The 17,429-nt window shown below is 45.9% G+C and overlaps 1 protein-coding gene across 1 annotated transcript in view; it reads right to left on the reverse strand.

Moving 5' to 3' along the window:
• Positions 1–14,681, reverse strand: part of LOC310876264 (MAM domain-containing glycosylphosphatidylinositol anchor protein 2) — a 355,337-nt gene extending 340,656 nt beyond the window's left edge. The window contains 1 exon segment of the mRNA XM_083789750.1: positions 14,405–14,681. Coding sequence (XP_083645876.1) covers positions 14,405–14,477 — 73 coding nt within the window. The 5' untranslated portion in view covers positions 14,478–14,681.
• Between the last annotated feature and the right edge of the window lie 2,748 nt (positions 14,682–17,429).

Genomic DNA, 17,429 nt, shown 5'->3' on the forward strand with positions numbered 1-17,429 from the left:
GCTGGCTTGCAGTGTATTGCAGATGATTAGTAAGCAAACGAACATACAGTATGCTGGACGGGTAAGTGTATACAGGATAAATGTATTGACAAACTCACAACACTCGAGCTTGTAGATGGGCTTTATCTTTTGATGATATATTTTTCTTTATCCGAATATCTGTGGAAACGAGTCAACAAAATGTAATGCCTCAACTACAATTCCAAGTGTTTGTCAGGGTCCCCAGTTCAAATATTATGTATTTATCATTATTATTATTATTATTATTATTTCATTAATTTATAATTAGTTTTTATGCACAATGTGCATTGTGCATGCATCCACAGACACATTTGACCCCTGATGAACCCTGACAACAACAGCGCTTTGACATCTGAGAGTGACATCATGAGAACAAGCAGCTGTTTTGGGGCACGCTGGGGGTTTAACGGCACAGACAGACGGGTTACAATAAGCCTCTTTGGGTCCAGAGTGGGGATTTGCCCTAGAACGATGCAGAGGTGAGTCGTGTTCCTACAGCTACAGCTGTGCATGTTTGCACAGTAACAATCAAAAGACACTTTATACTTTTGGGAGATATGCGTATATTCTGTTCACAGTTACCAAATTGTAAATGTCTAGAGTAGACCATGCTGGCTTGTGGTGGACATTTTTGTCGAAATGAAAATGTTGCCACAGACGCACAAAATGATGACATTATCATCACCAGAAACACATACAAGTGGATGATCTCGCGATAGACGATAAACTTCACGCTTTACGCAACGGGGGTTACTATGCAGTAAAGTGTCATGCTACACATACTGTTGACATTATGAAGAGAGGATTTATACCAACAAAATTGATTTTCGAGCGATGGAAATAAGCGAATTAGCACTAAAACCCAGCACCCTATTAAGGGCTTATGGTGGGGTAGGGGAAATAGCCAATAATGCGTTTTTGCACAAAATAACACCTGGACCACTTTGGTGCGGACCCAACAACTGCCACGAAAGGTAAGAAAGCCTTCTAGCATGAAATTATCCTGTCCGATTCCTTAACGGTCTTTAATGATTCCTATAGGCAGGGGGGTTCCAAATGGACCCTTACAGGTCTGTAACTCTGAGTGAATCACACATTATATCAATCAAGAAAATCACCATCAAGGCAAGACAATAACTATGCACCAGAATTGATAAATATTGAATTTTGAGCAGTTACTGTAGGTAAATAATGCGGTGTACCATCTACTCTATTCTCTGCCACCAACTTGCTCTCAAACTCTCATAGCAGCGGTCGAACCAAACACTACTGTATCCCAAAACAACAAAAAAACCCTGACCAGGAAACAAGCTTTAAAAAAAAGCAAAAGCAAAAAAAGGCTTACGTTTCTCCTGACTTTGCAAAAACTAGTGCAACTGGACGTCTTGGACGCTCCAAATAACCGGGGGCTCCGAGAGATTCAATTAATTTTAATTGGTTATTCTTTCCTCTCAAAAACTGCAGCGCACGGTAAAAAAAAAAAAAAGACATAATCCGGCTTTGACGGGCATTCAAGTTAAATTGGGATTTAGGAGAAATTTAATTTGTAATTGGATTCGACTTAAAATAGTCAACAGTGCTGGCAGGCAGCACTCGCGACTTGAAGGTTTAAATGTGCTTTTGTGCAGCACTGTGTTGGGTTGCTTGACGGTCTCAACAGGCAAGGTCCAAGGAGGACCGAGACACTCGCTATGATTAAGCTGGTTGCTATCTGAGGCCCCACCCAGGGGTGTACGATGGTCCCTGATGCTCCGTGCTGCTCCACTGCAGCAAATTAATGCCAACACAAGTTATCCCACAGCTGTAGTACTGTGTGTATGTAACCTCACCCCGCCCGACCCCTCCTCTCTCTCTGACTGACCTCCCCAGACTGATCAGTCTGTGGGGGAGGGGGGAGGGAAAGAGGGAAAGAGAGAGACAGAGAGAGAAGCAGGGCTGGGATCCTTTTAACGATTCCCTCTTAACAGTCCGGTTTCCCTCTAATGATTCCTACAGGGGGTTTCTAAATCTAAGGTGAAAATACAGGTGTGTAACACTCTCAGAGTTATGTTGGTCCAAAAGTTAGAGAATTGTAATTGTATAGCAGACGTGAAGTGAAGTGCTGTTTTCTAGAGGGGAGGGGAGCGGGGGCGGACGCTCAGATCGGTGAACCAATAGAATCGGATCCACCGCTGTGTTTTCGCCTGCACCAATAGGATCCACTGCCGTGTTTTTGCCGGCACCAATAGGATCCACTGCCGTGTTTTTGCCGGCACCCGCCCCTCTAGACCAGAAATCACACGGGCTGGGCCAGGCTAGGCAAAATATGACTCGAAGACAAGTGATCGTTGCTGCTCGTCAAACCTGTACGAGTTAAGATACAGGAGTACTCCTTTAAACAAATACTTAAGTATTCGAAAGTACATTAATTTAATTGTCAAAGTATTTGTATACTATGTGCAGTGACAATAAATTGAATCTAATCTAAAAAAAAACATGCTTTTACAAATACCTAGTACAAATCAAAGACAATTTAAAAAAAAGAGTGACAATTGCAGATCTGCATGTACAAGATCACAATGTGACACACACTTTTCACTGTTATTTTACAATAGGGCTTTACAGTAGGTTAATTCAGAATGTACTTTTTTTCCCCTTCCTATAGACATGACAGTGGAGTCAAATAGTATGAAAGTCACACACACATAATGTACAGATACTGAAAACATGTACTCATACAGTACAGCACTAAAGTCTGTAGTCCATTACGCCCACTGGTTGTCTCACTGCAGTGGGTAAATGTGGAACAGGCCCGGCTCGGCGACTCGGAGCCGAGCGTGGAATGCGAGCGCCCAGTGGGCCACTTTTGCTGATATAAGCAGAACTATGGCGTTGCGGGATGAACCGAACGCCGGGTTAAGGAGCCTGATGCCTTAACCCGATGCCAGTGGTGGAAAGTAACTAAGTACATTTAGTTCAGTACTGTACTTGGGTACAATTTGAGGTAATTTAATTGCAATACTTTTACTTCTACTCCATTACATCTCAGAAGCAAATGTTATACTTTTACTCCACTACAATAATTTGAAAACTTTTGTTACTACTAGTTACTTTGTAGATTTGCAGTATTAGTAGTACAAAACATACATTAACCACTTCAGCCCAATATACATTTCGGCCATTGGAAAATACTAAATAGCCAATCAATGTGAAGCATTGAGCTTGTAGATCTGCTATTTTCAAAAGATTGTCATACATTGGCAAAATTGTGAAATGTGACATTCTGCACATGAGTTTACTTTTGGTACTTTACGTACATTCTGATGCCAATACTTTTAACATTTTGAATTCTGGACTTTTACTTGTAAAGGAGTAGTTCTATATTGCAATATTGATACATTTACTCAAGTACAAAATGTGAGTACTGTTTTCCAGCACTGCTCGCTACGGTGGGTAAATGTGAGGGTCCTGATGAAGGATGGACAAGGCAAGGCTTCCGAGGACCAACAAAGGCGGCTTTAGTTTCGCTGGCAGAATGCATTTGCATAGCTTAGAAGCCAAGCAGCACGTCTCAACTAGGGCCTCGTGAAAAGCAAAAGGAACCCCTAAACACCTCCTCTACTACATTTATAAATACACCAGGGCACAGTGGTGGTGTCTGTCGTTCACCGACAAGCACTGACCGTCAGGCCGACAAACGTTGTCAGCTTGAAGATCCGTTCTTTTCTACTATGACGTGCTCCGTGCAGTGGATTATAAACTCGAGCTTATAGGAATTGCTTGGTCTTCGATGCAAACGAGAGAAGGGGTGTGGGGGGGGGGGGGTAAGGGAGCGAGAGGAAGAAAGAGATAGAGGAGAGAGGGAGATAGAGAGTGAGAGTGTGGTGGGAGAGCAGGGCGAGAGAGAGGAAAGAGGGAGAGAGGGGAAAGGGAGAAGATAGAGAGGGGAGGAGATATGGAGAGAGGCAGAGATGGAGAGAGAGGGGTTAGATAGAAGGAGAGAAGGGGGAGATGGGGGGAGGGGGGGGGGAGTATAAGGGACAGAGAGAACTGGTATAATAGAGTAACGATGCTATATACTGTAGGAAGTTGTTTGCTTCTCTGCAGTGGTGCTGATGCAAAAAAAAAAAAAAACACAAGATCAGGAGGCATCTCTCCCTGCATCCCGTGACGGTTGTCATGCCGACTGACTTTGATGCAAAGAGAACAAAACGAAGGCGGGGCCCATCCACAGATGAAGCGACGCGCACGCCACACCACCAACACCAGTCATGTTCACATCCCGACTGTTTTGATAACGCTATTTTAAAAAGGCGCTATGGTAAAGTGTACTGTATTTTTGTGTCTGCCTGCCAACGCCACGGGCCGGCAGTGTGTGGTGTGATGGTGTTGCAGTGGGCGTCTTTCTTCCTGCTACGAGGGATGATTCAGCCGTGGCCTGACACCGGAGCAGCCAGCCAGCCAGCCTTATTGTACCTCTTGACACACGAGGGAGAAGAGATGAACAGAGGTTGAGATAATAGTGTGATTTAGCCAAGAGAAAGGGTGGGCCTTTTGCATGCCTGCGTGTGCACGCAGGCACACGAGTGCGTGTGTGCGAGCGTGCGTGTGTGTGTTTTGCATGCAGACTGCACAGTACAATACTCATATACAGTACACACTCGCACATGTACAGTACCGACTCAAGAGCTAAAGTAACAGTGAGAATTGGACTGCAAGGGCATCCTTCAAGTGTATGTGCGTACAGTATGTATATGTACAGTAAAAATCCTCTGTGTTCATTTTAATATCCACGCTTGCGTGTGTAAACTGTGTATACATATGAAACCAAATGTAGATATGTACACACGCAATAATTTAAGTAACATTGATGATTGTGCTGCGTGTGTGTCCTTCGAGCATGTGTGCACGTTTGAGTGAGTGAAGATCGAGACACACACACACACACACACACACACACACGCACACGCACACAGAGAGAGGACGTGGGACCATAGAACAGATGTTCTACTGTCACAGTGTCTCTGCAGTCACAAGAAGATGACCATCAGTCATCAATCCTACTTAATGACTGTGCCGGCGCCACTGAACACATAATGTGATTTTTTTTCATTACTGGCTCCTTAATCGCATGTCCATTCAGTGGGAAACACTGACTGGGACTTCTCACGTTCACAAATACTACACCCCAGGGGCGCCAGGGAAAAAACAAAGGATACAATTATATTGGCTTGCCCGGCATTACTGAGATGTCGTCACTCGGTGTGATCAGCGTTTCGGCATTGGCCCGGTTGGTTTGCATCAGTCAACACCCCGAGCGGCATAAACAGAGTTCTCCGTCCTATCAAATAGTAGCGCTCAGGACGGAGATTTATTCATATCAAAACCGATCGCATCACTCCACAGGCTGGGAGCGTCTGTTGCGCAACATTCAATGTTATTTCCGGTTGGGACGTTATCGAAAATGTTCCCCCCCATTTTAGTGGATGAGATCCAAAATCTTAAAACAAGAATAACTCTAAAAATTATGTTTTAGACGGTCCTGTCGCTAGTCGCGTTATAATTAACCATATCTCCCGTTGTTGTCGATCGCCTCGGGAGTGTTTTGGCTACATCAAGCTGCTTCAGCCACATCCGGGATAGCACCTGGTGCGTCGCTAAATGTTCTCCGTTGCTGTAAATCGCTGGACGCTCTGATCTAATTGTCCTAAATACCCCAGGACGTTCTAGGTGTTAAACAGTCTCAGGCTAGCTCAGTCGGTAGAGCCATCCATCGCCGATTAAGACCATAAACCGCCAAGTATTGGGAGCTATGTGTTGCTCCACCTCAGCAATGAATGGGGGTAGCTAGCTAGCATTGTTAAACGTGCATAGACTCCCGCGTTCTCCGCTGATCCTGGCAATGAAGCCTCTCCGACTTACTTATTTTACTGGCTTAATACTCTCTCCTGCTGATTGAACTCCACATGTAGGCAGAATCCAGGCACTTAATACTGAGAAGTAACGGTGGCCTAAGAATAGTGATTTGAGCTGACATGGGGGGTTTCCATATAGTTGTTATGGGCAGGGATCTCCATATGGGGCTAATCTGGGCGGGCGGGCGCACGCGCGCGCACACGCGCGCGCACACGCACACACACACACACACACACACACACACACACACACACACACACACACACACACACACACACACACACACACACACACACACACACACACACACACACACACACACACACACACACACACACACACACACACACACACACACACACACACACACACACACACACACACACACACACACACACACACACACACACACACACACACACACACACACACACACACACGTTTGCTCTCCCTCTCCCCCTGCTTGATTTTAACAAACATATTAACATATTGTGACCAAGCGGGTCACTACCCAGGGCAAGGAGGGATACGACACAGGCAGTTGTTCTCAAGTAGGCTGTTTTATTCCTCTTAAGCCAGGGCATAACAATTTGAAAGCCTCACAAAACTCACAATACAAGTTTACAAAGGAGAGCAGATGGCTCTCCACTGTCCGGACAGAGGCTATCTCTCGAGTGTTTGTGGAGATGACTGATTTAACCTTGATCAAGTCCATGCACAACAGGTGCGCAGCCACACCCAGCTCTGAGTCCAGTTCTAGTTTGACTCAGGCCAGGTGTGACTGCTTAAATCAGTCATCCTCTCTCTCACACATATGAATGAGATTTGTTTCAACAATATCATTTCACTTAACATATATCTCCATTGTGTGGATTCCTCATTAAGGCACTTTTGGTCTCAAATTGAAATATCCGTGATTTTAAATGTGATTGGAAAAAAATGCAAATTAAATTATGATTAAACTGTGATGCATTGCAATTAATCACAGCAATCAGTGTGATTAATTAGTCGTTATTTTTTTTATCATTTGGCAACCCTTATATGCATATATGTATTATGTAACCAGCCTATATTTGGCATCAGTGTAGGGGACTCATAAAAGGAACGCGAAAAACTGGCTAAAACCATATCTTCCCTATAGGGATTATACAGCATCTGATCAATCAGTACAGCTGCATGCTGCACAGGCATCATGATCGACCTCACATAGCCTTATTGTATGCTTAGACATTACTAACCCTACCCCAAACCATAACCGCATGCGTAAGCCACATGTCAGGAGACATTACTAACCCTACCCCCAAACCATAACCATAAACGCATGCGTAAGCCACATGTCATGGGTCTTAAACGGCCACGTATGTCAAACTAACAGGATTTTGGACTAATGCGTGCCCCCCCCCCCCCCCCCCCCCCCCGCGGGATCCGATGTCCGAGTCTGACATGCGGGAACAACGGTCGGACTAGCTCGAACATGCGAACATAATGTAGCCTACAGCTACAATGACACTGTAGAATGCTATGTCTATATGATATGCTATTTAAATGACATAAGTGTAGCCTTTGCATACGATACGCCTGCAAGGTCGTTGAGGCTAGGGCAAATAATGCAGTTACACCCAAATATGGAGTATGCTGTCTAACCTCAATGTGCCGTCATGGCTTCAGGCGCAAACAAATCAGTCAGCTCCATATATGGGCAAAAGTTAAATATGCAAAACTCACTGCATTATGACTAAAGAAACTATAGAATGATATGTCTACAAAATATGCTATCTAAATTACATCATTTCAGCCTTTGCATGCGCCTGCAAGGTCGTCGAGGCTAGGGCAAGTGCTACGGCAAGTATACTACATATCTGTGACAAATATATTTCCAGGGTAAATATATGCTTAAATACATGTGCCTTTTATTAGCTGTTAGGGAGCTCTGCTGTATGTTTTTTCAGTGGCACTGTGGTGGGACTTGGGTAAGTGAACTGTATGTGATGCTTCGATAGCAGCAGCAAACAGGATGTGATGAAATCTAGAGATAGAAACCAACTCACATGGAGCTATGCACTGCAGCACAGACTGGTAGACTTGCCAATGCTTTTTGCCTGTGGTATGTTTGTATATTAAGAGAAATCCCAACACCTTATGGTTGTAAAATAAATTCACATTATAACTAATGCGTAGAATTAATGCCAGCCCTGTATAATAGGCGGAGCTGGAATTGGTGATAGCCCTTAATGGTAGGGCTGGGCAATATATTGGTATTATATCAATAGCGTGAATACATCATATCTGTGATTTAGTAAAAGTAGTCTTTTCTTGGTTTGACAAAACATGTTCACCGACTACCCTTTTTCACTGACGAAAACTAAATAAAAACTAAGCCACGATGACTAAGACTAAATATACTGACAATTTCATCAACAAATAAAAACTAGACTATAATGTTAGGAGGGACACGAGCAGAGGAGATCCAGTAAAACTAAAAGACAAGTCATTTTATGCTTGGGTGAATGCTGAAAATAGCAGATCTACAAGCTCGCAACGTGTTCCGTTGTGAGCTTCCAAAGACTATGACTAAAACTAAATCAAACTTTGTTGTCAAAAATCAACACAGCAGCACCACGCGCGCAGGCTTCGCGGCGGCTGCCCCGATCCCTACTGCCAATCAATCGCAAACACAACGGCAGTCCGACCCGCCGTGCGCAGCATGCAAATATTTGACTTCCTATATCCCATCAATAATGAAACGTCGCCGACGCTCCTCGGAGACCCGCTGCTCCGTGTGTGCTTTGAACGCCAGCCACATCCCCTGCCAACGGCTCTCCTCCTCCTCACAATGTAATGGAATGTGATCATATGCAAGCTCCAGTTCACAAACATTAAAGTCGTCGCCACAAGCGACTGCACTCGTTTAGTGTTAATATCTGTAAATAGCTGCTGTGGTCACAGGGCATGTGTTTAGTGTCGTGTTTTTTTCTCTTCCCCCCCCCCTACTCGTCAGGGGAGCCAGAAACAGGGGGAGGATTAATGCCATTCGCTGGTCCTCCGAGGCAAAAATGTTTGGATTGTTTATTTGTTTTCCGCCCCTAAAATGCCAGTAATGACACCCTCATCTATCTACATATTTATCTGTTTGTCTGCCAGCCGTCTCTTTACCCTGTGAACGATGGGAGGCACACTGAATGAGCCATCCGTCCCATACGTCCTGTGCTTAGTACTGTTCTCAGAGTGTTTCATGTCAAGGACACCCAGATTAATACATAATTAGCCCGTGGAACCTCAAGTGAAAAGATATGCCAAGGACCCGCCATAAGAGACGATTATATAGCAGTGATTCTCAACCATTTTAATTACAGCCCCAGCACCCAGTGTGATGTGCATTAGACCACAGACCTCCATTTGACAGGATTTGTATCTCAGGGACCCACATCTACACTGTAGAATCACAAATGTAGTATGAATGGTTCCATTTATGAACCTTTATTGAGAAAGGATATCCCCTTGAGATGTATCATCTCGTTTTCGAGGGGGTCCAGCAACATACAGTAAATACAAGACAATACAAGTACATTCATACATAATCGAGGACAAAACAAACAACAAAGCTCTCCCAAAACTAGCCACTCACATCCCACCTATTCCCCGCAACATTGTATCAATAAGTCAATATAGTAATGATATAAGTATACAAGATGATGAACATACACTGGAAGAACAACAGGCCGAGCATCATGACAGACATTAACAACATTGTCAATACATCATGACCAAAGTACAAACATGCACTTGAAAATAGTAAATAGCAAATAGTAAATAGTAAATAGTAAATAGTAGATAGTAGATAGTAGATAGTAGATAGTAAATTTGCCGCATGATGTAAGGAAAGAGAGAACAATCAGAACAATCGAAGGCAGTTAGAAACAGGAGCATGGTGTTTGGAGATGAGTAATGATAGACACTTTAAAAATATTGAAGGAGTTAATGGATCTGAGGGAACTGGGGAGATTGTTCCAGTCGACAGGAGCTTTACATTTAAAAGCACGCCGACCAACTACTTTATAAACTACTATTTGTACACTCTCTCAGTTGCAAACCCATAAGGTCCATTTGGTTCATATTCCTCAGTATAAATCATCTTGGCTGGAGAGTCGGGACCACCTGGAACTGCCCCGAGGACCCCTGGGGGCCCCGGACACAACTTTGAGTGGCAATCACATGTCAAGGAACGCCCAAATGTATATATATTAGGCCATAGACCCCCAAAGTTTCTGTGCCAAGGACCGTGGCGATGTTTGTTGGTTAAGATTAGATTACACAATTACACAAAACTGTCTACTTACTGTACATGCATATGATCTGAATAGGCATTCCTATACATTATTTCATCGTCAAACATTCAATCTGGCGAGCCCTAGTTTCACGAGCCAGAATGTTCAAGATACTTCCGTCAAAATTACCTATAGTTAATGTGACCATTAATAGTCATCAGAACTTAAGCGTCAATTCTGCACCCTAACCCTGGCAGAGACTATACAATTTCTAAAGCAACCTATAGCCATTGTGAAATCAACATTAGAATGTTCAGTCCATGGTGTCTGCATGATTGACTCCATTTGTATAGAATAGATTCTTCGTTAGGCAAGCAATAGAATAGAGCATAGCCCTAATAAACATAGCCTTGAGACACACACACACACACACACACACACACACACACACACACACACACACACACACACACACACACACACACACCTTTGACACTCACGCAGTAGTAGACATTTTATCACAAACCGCACTCGCAATTCCCCATGATTGCACAAACACATTAATTCATTATTGTCTGTCGGGTGTAAACCTCATATGTCCAAAACTGTTACTTTTCAGGATTAAAAAACAGTAAAAGTAGCAGATCTGCAAGCTTCGCGCTGCGTTTCGAGCTTGCGCATATATGCTACTTGACTTTTGATGCTTTTGTGTGACACTGAAATATGATCAAGTAGGGCGTTAATTTGTGGAAAAATTAAATTAAAATATGGAGATAGGAGATTTCTGCCTGACAGCAATGTTATACAAGCACATACACACATGCACACTCACAGACACACACGGCCGTGCATGTGCACAGAACACAGACCTCGACACGAGCACACACACGTCACACCGTCTCCCATCATCCTCTGCCTAATACAGTGAAATGCTCAAACAATCCCATCTGTTCCATGGCCTTGCTGTATGTATTCCCAGACTGTGCTGCTATACTGATGTCAATTAGCCTGCTTGTTATATCGCACCACACACACACAAACACACACACACACACACACACACGTGCGCGCCCTGCCGCATGGAGCATTGTGGCGTATGATTATATTTAATGACCTTGCCTCTCGACGTACAGTACATGCTTATGTTTATGTCACATGCTGAGAAGCAGCAGCTTTCTGATATGACATCTGAGTCACTCCGATGGAGGCCTATATAGCATGCTGTAAGAGGCTGTCTCTCCAGGCAACAATTGACCCAAATGCTCCATTGCCGTTCCATTTGGGTCCATTTGTACACTCCTGAGTTAAATTAACCATAGGATAATGGATTTTACTATACTCGAACAGTGGCCGTTGGAGGTTGATCAGGTGTGATCAATTGGCTAATAAAGGGCGAGGTCGAGCATCATTGTGATGTCAGAACAGGCCGTGGATTACAGACACTTGGTGCATTTACACACACACACACACACACACACACACACACACACACACACACACACACACACACACACACACACACACACACACACACACACACACACACACACACACGTATTTGGCTAGAACATATTGTGATTTGTGTCCATATCACCGAGCCCAATTTCCAATCTTCATAATGCCTTGTGCGACAAGACAATTAGGAACGTGTGCTAGTACACTACTGGCTCACCTGCTCTAGCGAACATGTCAGAATATGATTCATGGACCCACAGTGCGAGGCACACTGCCACCACTGTCTGTAGCATAGCTACTGTCACATGAGGAGAGAGACCGTACTCTGAAATGGTTCTTAAACAAATCAGTGGTTCTCAAACATGTTTTGGCTCAGGTCACCCCTGTAAATAAAGTTTTCACCAACGACACCCCTGAATTGCATTGTTACTTTTATAGTACCTTATGTCATATTAAAAGGTATATAAATATGTAAATCTCCCCCCCCCCCCCCCCCCCAAGATACAGCATGTCAAGAGGAAAGCTTGAGAGAATAACAGTTTCAATTAGGACAGACTGGAAATAATTGTTATACTTGGACTTTAACCACTTAAACCCAAGCATTCCTATTCTGAGGGGAACATTCACATTTTCTTTAGGACAGACTGAAAAAAATTGTTATACTTGGCCTTTAACCACTTAAACCCAATCATCCCTATTCTGAGGGATTTTATAAAATAAAAAACCTTTAATCTAGTGAATGGTTCTTTGCGTTCCTCATATGGTTGTAGACTACCTTTTCTTTTCGTCAAAGGTCTGAGCTATTTTTGGCTAATGTACCCCCTCCCCACCCCCCCCCACCCCCGCCAAAGTGGTTAGGCATTGTTTATAGTGGCGGTCGTCAAAGCGATTGGGGTGTCCTTGACATGGAAAAAGTTTGAGAACCACTGCTTTATCGAACCAAAAACAATTATTCCATCTATGTCATCGCTCAACGACAAGAACCAGTTTGGGTTGGGTATCCCTGCGTGCATACCATGTTAGTGAGTTACTACTACTACTAGATGTGTTTATTGTCTCCACCAGGCCGAAGGCATGGGGAGAGAGTATGTTTTGCACTCCGTCCGTGTGTCCGTCCGTCCGTCCGTCTGTTACCAGATAATCTCCGGCAGTTAACCCGGTCGATGCCAAATTTTGCACACACACACCTGGATGCCAACGATGAACATTGGCTTTCAAAGTTTGCAGGACTGGCCCTTTTTGAACAAAAAGCCTCAAATCATGAACGCAGCGTGCAATTTACGTGAAATCTTTCACAGACTTTCCTACTAGGCTGAGGAATATATCCCACCCTTTTCACATTGGCCTGTGCCCCGAGGGGCACTTTATCTAGTTTACCCTGCACGTGTATCGTTAGTGAGGTACTAGTACTACTACACGTTTATTTACCCTCCATGTGTACTCTAGGGAGATTCTACGGTACTAGACATGGGCAAGCTTTGTCACGCTACTCCATGACACAGCTTGACCTCACACTATAGCCTCTCAGCTCACACACAGCCCTCACTTTGGTCAGTGCACACCATAGCAGTCACCGCCGCCGCCGGCCGGGCCTGCGAGAGGAGGGGAGGGGACACCTACTCAGCTGGGTGTCTGCATCATAACAGCCCGTTTTTGTGGAATGTGGAAACATGGCTTGTTGTTTTGTTTGTCACTGCTGCTGCTCGCTCTGCTATATCTGCTGAAAAGATGACAAGTCATGAGGGTAGAGATATAGCCTATACTACTGACTGTCTAATATACCCTACTACTGTAGTAGCATCAGCGCCCACTGGTTGCACAGGTGTGTGTGTGTGTGTGTGTGTGTGTGTGTGTGTGTGTGTGTGTGTGTGTGTGTGTGTGTGTGTGTGTGTGTGTGTGTGTGTGTGTGTGTGTGTGTGTGTTTGTGTGTGTGTGTGTGTGTGTGTGTGTGTGTGTGTGTGTGTGTGTGTGTGTGTGTGTGTGTGTGTGAGAGAGAGAGAGAGAGAGAGAGAGAGAGAGAGATACAGGCAGGCAGGCAGGCAGACAGACAGACAGAAATAAGGATAGGTGTGCATTTATGCAACACAAGACTTCAACTAATGCAAGACAAGTGCCAACCTCCATGGCGACCGTCCTTGAATCTGTTAGTGGCAATTATTTAACACAATGACCATTGTATCTGGTTGAGAGAGAGAGAGAGAGAGAGAGAGAGCGAGCTAGGGGGAGAGAGGGAGAGAGAGAGGAGCACAGCTAGTGCTTCAAGACAAATTAAAATTGACCCCATAACATCGACCTGCTATAATCAATGGCGATGAATTACTAAATCTAAAAGACTCACACTGGCCGTCGTGACTCGTGAATGATGGATTGGGGGCAACAACAGTGATTCGAATCTACACGACATGTCCTTACAGTTACAGATAGGCTACAGGCGAAAACCAGAAGGTTTTCACAGAGATGATTGTATGATGATGATGATGCTTCTCGTTCCTTCTCTCGACAAACACAACATAAATACACTCAGTCCTGCACACAGAACACATACACTCCCCCTGCGGCGTTTTAATTCCGCTCACATAAAACTGTGTGCTTTGCGTTGCAAGAAGACGCGGTGTTTTTTGACGGGCAGTCAGTTCACACAGGCAGTATATAGTAGGCTACTGTATAACATTAACAGCCGCCCACACTGTCTCACTGTCTCTCACACAAGGTCAAGATCATCACATTCGTTCCAACGCAAACCGAACGCACAACATTTCTCCACTTACCATACACTCCCTGGCAGCGGACGCCCTCCACGAACAGCGCCAGCAGCCCCAAAACACACGCGATTAGATCCATCCTTTCACGTTAATCTCAACATATCCAGCTGTCAATGGCAAGAAGTCCTTCTCTCTTCCCTCGCTCCGTGTGTGTCCACTCCGATGGATGGTTGGATGGATGGATGGGTGGATGGATGGATGGATGGATGGGTGGGGTGGGGGGGTTTACTAGACACTGACAGACCGTCCGTGTTGGGCTGTCTATATGCCCAGTGTGCATGGAGGGTTCAATCCCCGCTTCCAATCCGTGCGTCCAGGATTGTAACGTTCACAATCTGGCTGCGACGATCCGGCGTCAATGTGAACCTAGCCTACTGGTCGCGTCTTCCTCTTCAGAGCAGCGGCTGTAGCCTATGATCTGTCAAAGGCAAAGCCCAGCAGCGAAGGACACACGCACACACGCCAATATTTATAATTCGATCTACATGCACGCTACTTCATTCAAGCAGTCGCTCTTCCGAAGAGGCGCAGCAGAGCATGCGAGGAGACGAGGGGGAGGCGCCGGGGAACGGCCACCAGAAAAAAAAAACTAAATGTCGGCCTTGGTATATAATATGCTGCTACACGGATCTCCTCGCTCGGTTTCAAACGGAGGGTAGAATAGGATAGCTGTATTCTCCTCCGTCCTCCTCCTCAGCGACGAGACGACCCCCGAACTGCCTCAACAGGGGGGTCACTCACTCACTCGCCAGCATGCGCGTCCGATCTGTCCTCCTCCGTAAAGCAAAGCCGCGGACGAGACTCTGGAAGTTCGAGAACGCAGCAGCACAGGACAGAAGAGAACGGAACCCTCGTGCGCGAACGCATTAGCTCCTCGATCAATTCCAGCTGTTGTCAATTAAAGGCTTCGATTCAGGAGGAGGTGCACCGTGGAACCGTTGCATGCATGCTTGCTGCTGCTGCTGCTGGTTAAATGACCGCGCACGTACGTCGTCTGACTGACCGGCGTGAGTCGAGAGAGAGACATCTCATGGTAAAAAGAAACGCGATCATAGGCTATAGCCTACTAGATCTGTGCGGTCGTTTTGCCTTTCAGCGAAGTCAAAGCATTCTCCTCCTCATCCCGCCCCGTGGTGTGTGTGTGTGTGTGTGTGTGTGTGTGTGATGCTGCTGCTGCTATACGGACTTTAAGTGCGCTCGGCACAGTCACATCACGAATGCACCGTGCTGCTGCTGCTGCTGCTGCTGTTGCTCAGAATGCTGCTGCTGCTGCTGCTGACGCTGTGCGCCGCGACTCATCTCATCTCTTCTTCTTCTTCTGCTCCCGGAGGCGAGGAGGAAGAGGAGGAGGAAGAAGAGGAGGGAGAGAAGAAAGGGCGAGTGGTCAGTCAGTCAGTGCATGCGTTGTTGTTGTTGTTGTTGGGATGACGTTCGGAGCGATTCGCTCTCGGGTTCGTTGTGGTTAAAAAGAGAGAGAGAGAGGCTATAACGAATGGAGACGGGCGGGTTGATTGGTGTTGGTATATGTTGATGCTACATGAGGGGAGTTGAGCGTCAGTCACGTTGCGCAATACGTGCAACGGTGGAGAGAGACAGAGCGGCGCGCGCGGTGTGTGTGTGTGTGTGTGTGTGTGTGTGTGTGTGTGTGTGTGTGTGTGTGTGTGTGTGTGTGTGTGTGTGTGTGTGTGTGACTGTGTGTGTGTGTGTGTGCGTGCATGTTGGATGATGATGCTACGTCAAGAGGTGCGTGCTTGGCTTCCAGCACTCATCTGTATGGAAGACTTCGCTCAGCCAGGGAGAGAGAGAGGGGGTGGGGGGGATAAGGAGAGGGAGAGATATATAGAGAGAAGGGGGAGATGGGGAGGGAGAGAGAGACACAGATAGAGAGGTGCAGCTGCTAGATGCTGAGAGAGAGAGAGAGAGAGAGAGAGAGAGAGAGAGAGAGAGAGAGAGAGAGAGAGAGAGATTGAGAGGGGGGGAGAGAAAGATGCTGATCGAGAGACAGAGCTCTGTCTCTCCCCTCAGCATCTTTCTCTCTGGGAGAGGGTGCATGTGTGTGTGTGTGTGTGGGGGGGGGGGGGGGGGGGCTTATTGGAATTCAAGAGATCTAGTGTTGACTGACTGACCAGAGCAATCAACAGCTCACAGACATGGCTGTGGCGTCTCGTTCTATTTCTCCTCTGTCCTCCCTGCAGCCACATGCAGCCATGCAGAGACAGGCAGACAGACAGGCAGAGAGACAGGCAGACAGACAGACAGACAGACAGGCAGACAGGCAGGCAGGCAGGCAGACAGACAGACAGGCAAAGAGACAGGCAGCCAGTGGGATGGCTGCTCTATCAGTCATGTCAGGCTGGCCTGTGTGCCAGCTTCCATTTGGCATTTGACAGTTCCAATTATAACGCTGCAAGGAGAGAGCGGCGCCCCGTTAGCCAACAGGTGTAACTTCTATGCCACAATACACAAAAGATACGTACAGTGTGCGTTATCTCGGCATATGCTTAAGAATAATGCTCTCTGCACGCACGCACGCACGCACGCACGCACGCACGCACGCACGCACGCACGCACGCACACACACACACACACACACACACACACACACACACACACACACACACACACACACACACACACACACACACACACACACACACACACACACACACACACACACACACACACACACACACACACACACACACACACACACACACACACACACACACACACACACACACACACACACACACACACACACACAGCTAAGGTGCTTTGACTTGTCATGTTTTTCAATGGCGTCGTGATTGTCATTACTTGTGCTTCACGCGGAGCTTATAACACACGTTTCTGACATAACATGGGGTGGAATTGACTCAATCAACACATACCTTCTGGTGCCGTTGGAGTGGCCATCAACGCACCTGCTACAGTGCACAGCCAACGGGCTATAACTGTAACGGCTGTAGTGGTTCTGTTAGTTTAACTCTGCAGGGTGCCGTAGAAATGGACCCCCGAAACTCAGGATTTC

Source organism: Protomyctophum parallelum (genome assembly GCF_964188405.1).
Source record: "Protomyctophum parallelum genome assembly, chromosome: 19".
In the NCBI taxonomy this organism is placed as follows: Eukaryota; Metazoa; Chordata; class Actinopteri; order Myctophiformes; family Myctophidae; genus Protomyctophum; species Protomyctophum parallelum.